Here is an 11,076-nt window from a genome sequence, read left to right on the forward strand (position 1 = left end):
CCTTTGCACTTGTACATACCATAATCTCAAGAAAAATGTTAGAATCTAAAGCGCAATACAGTAAATCAATGGCATGTGAGTTTGCATGCATTAAACTATTATCATTTTCAACTATTGGCATACAAATTCATTTGACAATCACCTACCAGGCCCTCAAGTCCATTGATTTTATAAATACGCTCATTCTAATTTTCTAATGGGTGTAGTTTACACCACAAAACAATAGAGAGCTAGTAGGAGACCGTCCCTCATCGAATGGGGATATACCAAATTGAGCCATTACGATCTTATACAAAAGTTGTTAAGCCTAATGCAACAAGGCTCTGATACCAATTGTTGGAATTGGTGTAATCCCAAGAGGGAGGGGGGGTGAATTGGGTATTTAAAAATTTCTGCCTAGGTTCGGTTCAAATCATAATTTAGTAAAACATAACCTAGGGTCTGTCTAAGTTTCCTAATTTCACAAATATTTTACAAAGTAGATATTTAAGCAAATAAAGCAAACTCAGTGTATGAAACAATCAGAGCAATAAATAATAACGTACATGTGTAGTAAATAAAGTGCAAAAATTGAAAAATGTGCATAAGATATGTTATCGGGGTTCGGCCAATACTGCTTACGTCCTCGCATCAAGCTAAAAAGCAAAAGGATTCCATTAGTTGCTCACTTGCAGGTGGAGAGATGTTTACAACCTCCCTCTCCTTACTGGGCAAGGGAATACCTTAGGTCAGATTAATAAGATTGACCCCAACTTTTACAACACCTTACTAAGATGGAGCACCTAGTTCTCCTAACCGGGTTTGAACTAGTTCGATGCTCTCCTAACCGAATCTGAGAAATTCGAGACTATTCAAAAGGTTAGTCTCCCTCTTCCGACCATTAGTATTATTATTAATTATTCCATTACTATTTTATTTGTATAATTTTGGTTTTTATTTATTTACTTATTTATGTATAATTGCAACAATATATTGTTAGAAAATCCAAAAAACCATTAGTGACGGTCATTCTCTTCAAGCATTCTACTTAAGCACATGCTCTTCTCGTTGTATTTTATCTTCAACTCATCCAGATTCTCATTTGTGGTGTGAAGCACACTGCCTAGGTTGCCCAAAACATTAATTCATTATTTCTTTCCTGTTTAGATTCTTGGACAATCTTAGCAAAAAATTTTCCATTGCTAGGTACGAATTATACGGCCGTAAACAACTAGCCGACTATGGTTTGTACATGGTCATTCCAAAATGTATGAACTTGAAAAGGTTTAAACTTAGAGAATCAATCTTTTCAACCAATATTCACTATCAATGATAGCTCTTCCATTTTTTTCGTCTACTATGTTAAGAACAATCCTAGTCCATGGCCATATAGATCATTCTGCTCTGAAGTTTGAGAGATGGGTGTTGGTCCAACAGGGCTAGGTGTTTGGACTGACTCATCAATTAGGTCAGTTTCCAGGTATTTTCCTAGGGTGGTCATTTTTATGTTTGCATTTCGCTAATTGCACTTGATTGGCCATTTTCATTGTTACATTAGATCAACCTACTTGTGAATCAGTCTTGACCATTGTCCCTATCAAAAAATGCATTATTAGTGACAGTTTATGAGAATCGTCAGTACTAGCTAATATAAGACTATTAGTGACGATCTTTCTCTTCAAGCATTCTACTTAAAAAAGAATTCGAACTTTAAACGAACTATTTCTTTTTCGGGCATCAAATTCCATTTTATTGTGATGAACAGTTTCAAAAGATATCACAACCTTTATTACATTTAAAAACTCAGTCCAATCATTGCAAAACTTCATTGCAGATACAAATACAAGAAACCACAAAAAAAAAAAAAAAAAAAAAAATCCAAACCAACTCGCGCGCCATGTACCGTAGCTTTCCTCGACATTTTTCAAGCCTTTCTTGGAGTGCAAAACCAAAAAATAGACTACCCAAGGCCTCCAAAATGTATCCTCTACCTCCCCACAAATTTTCATAACTTTTCGAATTAATTTGCTATTTTTCCTAAATTTTTCCTTTTTTAATTCAAAAACTATTAGTGACGGTTGTGCTAAACCGTCACTAATATTATTGACTTTCCTTAGTCAACACTTCATTATTAGTGACGGTTACATAAATCGTGACTAATACATTACTATTAGTGACAATTCGCAAAATGTCAATAATACTACAACTAATATTCTTGACCTTTACCCTGGTCAAGGCTAATTTTTTAGTGACGGTTTTATGGCCCATCACTAATACAAAACTATTAGTGACAATTTTCCTGAACCATCACTAATAATGGCCTAATAGTGACAGTTTTGTGAACCGTGACTAATAATTTACTATTAGTGACGGTTGAAAAATCGTGACTAATAATTCACTATTAGTGATGGTTGAAAAACCGTGACTAATAAATTCACTATTAGTGACGTCCTAAAAGTGTCACTAATAGTATAGAAACCATCACTAATATTTTCTTGGGAAATTTTAGCGCCAAAAGTAGCTTCGCGCGATAGTTTGGTGACAGAATTATTAGTGATAGTTTGGAAATCATCACTAAAAGTTTCTTATTAGTGACAGTTTTGAAAACCGTCACTAATACATGTATTATTAGTGATGGTTTTCTAAAAAGCGTCACTAATAAGCTCTTTCAGTGATGGTTTCCAAACAATCACTAATAATTCCATCACTAAAATTAAATTTTTTTTTTTAGTGAATCTTACTCTCTAAAAATTGATTATCAAAAACAGATGAATGAATGAGAGTACAAGCTTTTGAATGAAGTGTATAATGCCCACAAGAATGAGTATTCAACCAATCTTCAAGTTGCAATGAATTTGCAAAAGAAGAAGATGAATTTAATGCTCTCTTTCTAAGACTATTTTTCAAAGAAATATGAGAAAGAGATGAGTATATGCTTGTGTATGTGGGATATAAGAAATAATAGTACAAAATATTTTTTAGAGAATTTCTAAGCTAATCCCGAGTTGATTATGCTTTAGAATGGGCTATATATAGAATTCCCTAAAAATATGACTGTTCAAGATACAGAGGGAATTATTAAAACTGTTTAATTAAAAATTAAACATGTTTAGCACTAAAAAATTTTCCAAATCCAAGAGGTTTGCTTGACTGGTGAAGGTGCTGGTCGGTTGGCCTTAGTTAAATTCTTAAATTTATGAGTGAGTCGGTTGACCGTGGAAGGCACCAGTCAGCTAGCCATAGGTGATTTTCGAACCTTCATAGGTTCGGTTGGCTGAGGCTTAAGGCCGGTTTGCTATACCAAGAGGAAGGTCGATTGAGGATATTTAGTTCGTTAAGGCTAGTTAATAGGTTTGGGCTTTCTAAACTAAAAATAGCCGGTCGGCCAAGCTTTAAAAAACTCTACCAAAATACAAAGGTCAGTCGATTGGGCTTTGGTAGTTAAAAACATGCCGGTCGACCAGGGCTTTCTAAGCAGACAAAATGTAAAGGGTCAATCGACTTAGCATATTAAAACACTAAGGGATCGGTCGATCAGGGTGAATAAAACTCTTAAGTTTAGCCCCGTTTTGACCTTAAAACCTTCAAACCCTACTTATATGGGTATGACATTTTAAGTGAAGGGTTTTTCATGAAAGTTTTTGGAACCTAAGGACAGTCTATGGTCCCGTGTTTGAGGTTTCAATCCCATCATGCATGATATGCATTATTACAAATTAAAGTACTAAATGCAATTACAAAAAAAATAACACATGTCTTCTTTCTTTTTTGCTCTTCTGTCTTCCATGGAATATGCCAAAAGTATATGCTTTAAGTCCTTCATTGGCTTCTATTACTGTTTCCTTATATGTGTGTTGAATTATAGACATGTTCACATACTAAATACACACATAAGATACTTGTACTTTGTCAACATCAAAATAGGCATCAGACTCAAAAAGTCAATAATAAACTATTAAAAAGTAAAATTATAAATTTTTTTAATTTACTTCCATTGAAATTAGACCTGACAAAATCAATAAAAAACCGTTAAACTGAACCGAATATGATCTGCTTAAATTGATTCATAACCGATTCATACATTAGATGAGTCAAATATGATTTAAACTTTTTTTATCCACCTCTAAATGAGTCGATTAGCGGATTTAAGATTTTACCCTATGAGTATCTGCCTATCCGTTAACAACTAATGTTTAAATTCATAGATAATCCGATATGCTCATTCTTATTAGACTTCAAATCAATTAGCATAAGCTCTATTGGCCAAGGTCTAGTCCCACACTCTCAACTCTTACACTATTATATGCATCTTTAGGTCTACCCTATGCCCATATTCAAACTCAAGCCCAAATACTTAGTTTTTTTGTAATCAAAATAAAAGTCTCTAAATTCATCTCTCAAAAAGAAAAAATTGTTATTAGTTAGTAAATGTTTAATATATTACCAAATTATAATTTTAAAAACAATTTCAGTTATTATGTTATAAAATAAATTATTAATTGGGTAAAAGAAATTATATTAGGGATGAGAATGACGAATTATCTGTCATTAATCACAGATTATCCGAACTGAATTGTCATAAATTTATAACTTAAACGAGTCGGATTTAGATTGCAATATTCTCATTCACAAATTATCAACCCAATCCCCTTTAAGAGGTCTAATTGAAATGTCACAAAAAGATGCCTCCACTTGCAATGCACGTGCCTTCTATGTGGTATAAATATGACAACACAACACATATGATATAATTCTATTCACAACTAGTCGTTAAATATCAGGATTTTAATGTTACGAGACATTTGAAAATTGAGTTGTTCAAATTAACCATATTAAATAGTCTCATGAAAGTGCTTTTCCAGTGATCTTTCCTTCCCTTTCTTCTCGCAGAATGTGTAATCGGCTATAAAGAAACCGTGCACCCGCCTCCCGTCCCTCCGGAAAAATTTTCAAGAAGCAAGAAATCATCTCCCTCTCTCATGGCCTACAGCGTCCGCCTCGCCGCACTCTTCCTCACCGCACTCTCGGCCACCAACCCAACTCTGCTTGTCACCGGTGCGCCGACGGCCTCTCCGCCATACACGTCGCCGCATGAACTCCAGCAACAACAAGTGGACAACATCATCGACGCCCTGATTGGCGCCGGCGACTTCGCGAGCTGGGCCAACATGCTCTCCAACGCAGACCCCTCGTCGCTGCCGATCACGGCCACCCTCTTCATCCCCGGCGACAACGCCCTCACCCACCTTCCCTCCCCGCCACCCCTCAACTTCGACCCCTTCATTTTCCCCTACCACATCGTTCCCCAGCGCCTCACCTTCTCCGACCTCCAACTCTTCCCCATAAACTCTCGCCTCCCCACACTCTTGCCCAACAGCTCCATTCTCATCACCAACAACTCTCTCTCCAACTTCACCCTCGACGCCTCTCTCCTCACCCAACCCGACCTCTACATTACCACCGCCGTCTCCGTACATGGCATCGCCACCATCCTCGACTACGCCGTCTACGGCAACGGCCGTCTTTCCTCGCCGGAGCCGCCTCCTTTGCCCCCCTCGCACGATGTGCCTGCGCCGCCGGCACTGACTCAGCCGGATGGAGAACTCATGGGTCGCCGGATATCTGACGCGGCGTGCTTATGCGCCGAGTTTCCCGTGGTTTTCTCGGTCCTGTGTGCTGCGCTTGCGCTCAAGATGCATCGAAACCCGCTGTCCCGTTGACGTGCGCATGCTCCCACCAGCGCCTACCTTCATTCCATTTGTTCAGATATGATGGATGTGATCAAGAATATGAATTCGTGAAAGGCGGGGATGATTCTTCCAATTCATTCTCAGACGATTGATTCTTATTTCGTTTTTTTCTTGGATTTTTTTAGGGCGGCTATCGCTGATCAATTAATCAGTCAAGCTATCCTCATTATCTCTTGAGATTTATTCTTTTTCTCTTGTTATTGCATGTCTTGATGTATAATAAATCATTTCTTTATTCGAAATCTTTCTCAATTCTTTTCTTTTCTTTTTCCTATATATCCTTAGATTATAAAACCAGTATTACTTTCAGTACTTTGGAACTTCAAAAGCACATATACTAGTGTTTTGTATATGAATTTCATGGCTTGAATTTAAATTTTTATAGATTTAAAAAAATTTAAGATAATTTTATACTAAATTTGATTTAAAATTTTAAGGTTCAAATTGCTGATAATAAATCTGAAAATATGTGGCGAAAAATAAAATTAAGAAAATTTATTGATTAACACATGTAGTGCGCTACATGAAATATTTCACTCCTCCTATATGGCGTAGAAGGTTTGTTGACTTCTAGATACAATAACACTTCCATTTGACATACACTCACTAATGATAGATATGAACAACATAGTTTGGTTAAATAGATATATTTTGACAATGACCACAGGAAAAAGTTCATGATCGAATCAATAATAAAAGAAACTTTTTAGATAGAAAAATTTGTAAATAAAAACAAAGCACTAGAAGCTTCATTCTTATATATCTATATTTAAGATATGCATATATATAATTTTTAAAGTCACAAAAGGGTCACAAAATGGTCAAAATGATCAAAAAATGGTTAATAACAATGACCAAAACTATTTTATAGCAATTAATAATAAAATTAAAATATTTAAATGACCATTAGAGGAAAGTAATAAAGGCTTTTGGAATACTTTTACACAAAATACAAATAATCCCCCTCTATTTTAAAAGATGAAAGAATATTTGGGTTAACCAAGTAAAATATAATGTATCGTATCTGGTGCCTTTTGGATTATAAACACTTAGGAAGATAAGTCGTGACCCACGAAAATAAGGTCAGACATTAAGACTCTATGAATCATAATTTCTTTTGCAAGTCAAACAAGCTTATGATCCACATTACAATCTAATTAAAGGTTAACTGTTCAACACAAACTGACATGAATAGGTCGTGCTCCGTGCCTAATTTTCATGAGTGCTTCAACAATCTTTCCTAAGATTATACACCCACTCCACACTCATATAGGTGAACCATCAAGTGTGCACTACAATTAATCACCCCACTCATAATTGTTATATATGAAATCACTATAAGAAAAAAGGTTATTAGTGACGGTTTTAAACCGTCACTAATAATCAAAAAAATCGTCACTAATAGTATTAGTCACAGTTTTGTCGGTATTAGTGATGGTTCCAGCTTTGTCACCATATCTGTGGATACTAATACTTATTAGTGACGAAATATTCAAACCGTCACCAATAGTGGAGTATTAGTAATGGAAAAAAATCGTCACTAATAGAGTACGACCATCACTATAAATCATACATATGGTCGGATCAGATTCGTCACTAAAGCGAAAGTATTAGTGATAGATTTAATAACTATCACTAATATAACACTATTAGTGATGCTCAATAAACCGTCACTAATGTTACGCTTTTAGTGACAATTACTAGAACCATCACTAATAATCATCACTAATAATATACTATTAGTAACGATTATAAAACCATTACTAATATTGTGCCTTTTGTGACGAAATTGAATGCAAAAAATGGTGATTCTATAGTAATGATTTTTGAAGTTCATCCTGCTATTATTAGTAATGGTTTTGTAAACCGTTACTAATAATTTGAAATAAATTTTTTTTTTAAATCTTGTGAAAACCTATAATTATATTTGAGCATACATAAAATTAAACTAGAATTACTAAAACATTCATAAATTATTCAGAATTCAAATACAAAATATTCAAAATTCAAATACATGTATACAAATACAAATTCAAATTAAAAAATAAAAAGTAATTCTGTTCAGAAAGTCGAGAATACAAGAAAAGTCAAAATTGAAGTTGTAGTGCATCGACCCGACTATAGTGTTTGTCATCGTCGTAGTGGTCTAACAACCGCAAACCCTACAAAATGATAATTATACAAGAAATTAGTATACAATATTTGAACATATATGTATATACTATAATTAAATATGATTTGATAGCAAAATGATTGGACAATCAGACATAATGGAAAAAATGATACAATAGTCAAATAACTAAATTTGATCAGTTGGAAGTCAGCCCACTTGGTTCAGATCTCGTATGATCGAATCGTCAGCTAAGTTTACTAAGTAGCTTGTTTGTATTATAACTTTGCTTTTAAGTAGGGAAAAAGCTCTCGGGAAGGATTTTTTGGGGACCGTCAAATCCTGCACATCTAATTCGATGTGATGGATGTTTCGGGACTGACCGAACTCAGTTTGGACCTCGAATGCCCGAATTGGACACATGGGTGGTTAAATTCATTTAAGTGTACTAAGTTCGCCTCTAAGCGTATAATTTTCAATTGGAATGGAATTTTTGGGGACCCCTAAATTTGGCATGTCTAGTTTGATGTGACGGATGTGTTGGGACTGACCACACTCAGTTTGGACCCCGTATGCCTGATTTGGACACTTGAGTGCTTAAAATGAACTAAGTTTATTAAGTAATTTGTTTCTATTCTAACTTTGCTTCTAAGTGGGGAAAAAGCTTTTGGGAAGGAATTTTTGGGGGCCGTTAGATTTAGCACGTCTAGTTTAATGTGACAGATGTGTTGAGATTGACCATGCTCGATTTGGACCTCATATGCCTGATTTGGACAGCTGAGTGCTTAAAAATGAGTTAAGTGTACCAAGTTCGCCTCTAAGCATATAATTTTCAATTGGCGTGGAGTTTATGGGTACTGTCAGATCCGACACATCCAGTTTGATGTGACGAATGTGCTGGGACTAACCGAACTCATTTTGGACCTCGAATGCTCGATTTGGACACATGAGTGGTTAAATTCAACTAAGTGTACTAAGTTTTCCTCTAAGTGTATAATTTTCAATTGGCATGGAGTTTTTGGGGACCGATAGATCTGGCATGTTAAGTTTGACGTGACAAATGTGTTTGGACTGACCACGCTCGGTTTGAACATTTTATGTCTGATTTGGACACCTGAGTGCTTAAAAATGAATTAAGTGTACTAAGTTCACCTCTAAGCAAATAATTTTCAATTAGCATGGTGTTTTTGGGGACCGTTAGATCCAACACATCTAGTTTGATGTGATGAACATATCAGGATTGACCATGCTCAATTTGGACCTTGTATGCCCGATTTGGACACCTGAGTGCTTAAAAATGAACTAAGTGTACTAAGTTCGCCTCTAAGCATATAATTTTCATTTGGCATGGAGTTTATGGGGACGATTAGATTCGACATGTCCAGTTTGATGTGACGGGTGTGTTGGAATTAAATTCAACTAAGTGTAATAAGTTTGCCTCTAAGCGTATAATTTTCAATTGCCATGGAGTTTTTGGGGACCATTAGATCCGACATGTCTAGTTCGATGTCACGGATGTGTCGGGACTGACCACGCTCAGTTTGGACCTCGTATGCCCGATTTGGGCACCTAAGTGCTTAAAGTGAACTAAGTTTATTAAGTAGTTTGTTTCTATTTTAACTTTACTTCTAAGTGGGGAAAAAGCTTTCGAGAAGGAGTTTTTTGAAATCGTCAAATCAGGCATGTCCAGTTCGATGTTACAGACATTTTGGGACTAACCACGCTTGATTTGGACCTCGTTTGCTCGATTTGGACACCTGAGTACTTAAAATGAACTAAGTTTACTAAGTAGTTTGTTTCTATTATAACTTTGCTTCTAAGTAGGGAAAAATCTTTCAAAAAGGATTTTTTGGGGACCGTTAAATCCAACACGTCTAGTTTGATGTGATGGACATGTCGGAACTTACCACACTCGGTTTGGACCTCGTATGCTCGATTTGGACAGCCGAGTGCTTAAAGATGAACTAAGTGTACTAAGCTTGCCTTTAAGCATATAATTATCAATTGGAATGGATTTTATGGGGACCGTTAGTTTTGGCACATCCAATTCGATGTAACAGACATGTCGGGAATGACGACACTTGGTTTGGACCTCGTATGCTTGATTTGAACACCTGAGTGCTTAAAAATAACTAAGTTTACTAAGTAGTTTGTTTCTATTCTAACTTTGCTTCTAAGTAGGGAAAAAACTTCTTTCAATTCATTGCATACACAATACATATAATAAAATATGAAAATATAACTGCATAATTACATTATGTAATTTAGAACAACTTAATTTCAACACTCCCAACACAAATTTTCCTACCGCATACTGAGTATACCTGATCAATGATAGGAGGAGGCACCCACAACATTTGGATGAGATTGGCGCAACATTTGTTCCATCTGCACTTGCCAGTCTTTCATTGCTTCCATCTTCGCTTGAACGATGGAAACCTTCGCTTGTAAAGTGGACACCTTTTTTTTAAGCTACTCGTTCTCCATTTCCATCGTCTGCACCGGGAGAACCATATCCTCCCTTTGAGATTCGGCTTCCCTACGCACTCGGTCAAGCTTGGCACGAGACTCTATGGTCGAAGTAGATGCCGATGTTGGGGCAATGTATCCACTACCAAGACCATTCAACTAGCCCCCCCATGCGCTCCCCAAGCACCTGCTTGCAAATGTTGTCATCTGAAACTTCCTTAATCCCCTTTGGAACAGGTGCATTCTTCAACTCGACCATCCTCACCTATTTTCAATCATGAAAATGTAAAAAATGAAGAAATAAGAATACAACTTTGACGTTTTGAATAAAATAATGAACCAAATAATATATTTGATGTACATGTTTCCTCTCCGCATTCGGGAACCACTCCCTCGACAGCCTCTAATGTGTCATCTTATAAAGATCTGGCGTCGGTTCCAAGTTGCTAGTCTCGAGATCATGCTACATTATTATGTAAAACATAATTAATATTAATTAGGTTTGGTGTAAACATAAATAACACTTTGTCAGGTAATGATTAGACATATAAATATAGAAATGACCTTTCGATACTTGAAGAACAGCTTCACCGCAATGCGTCGTCTCTAGTTTGTTGCGGTTCTCAGCATTTTTCTTACAAATAGCCTACAAAAAATAAAAAAATGAATTTTCATTAATTAGTAACATCCATACGACAAAGGAGTTATAACAATACAAACACATCATCTGATAGCCCAGGTCATGGAAATGACAACACACCACCTTTT

The 11,076-nt window shown here is 35.9% G+C and overlaps 1 protein-coding gene across 1 annotated transcript; it reads left to right on the forward strand.

Moving 5' to 3' along the window:
- Positions 1 to 4,958: 4,958 nt before the first annotated feature.
- LOC131144393 (FAS1 domain-containing protein SELMODRAFT_448915-like) lies at positions 4,959 to 5,699 on the forward strand. The gene has a single exon (XM_058093058.1). The coding sequence runs from the start codon at positions 4,959 to 4,961 to the stop codon at positions 5,697 to 5,699; it is 741 nt and encodes a 246-aa protein (XP_057949041.1).
- Positions 5,700 to 11,076: the final 5,377 nt, after the last annotated feature.

Source organism: Malania oleifera, chromosome 1 (assembly GCF_029873635.1).
Source record: "Malania oleifera isolate guangnan ecotype guangnan chromosome 1, ASM2987363v1, whole genome shotgun sequence".
Classification (NCBI taxonomy): domain Eukaryota; kingdom Viridiplantae; phylum Streptophyta; class Magnoliopsida; order Santalales; family Ximeniaceae; genus Malania; species Malania oleifera.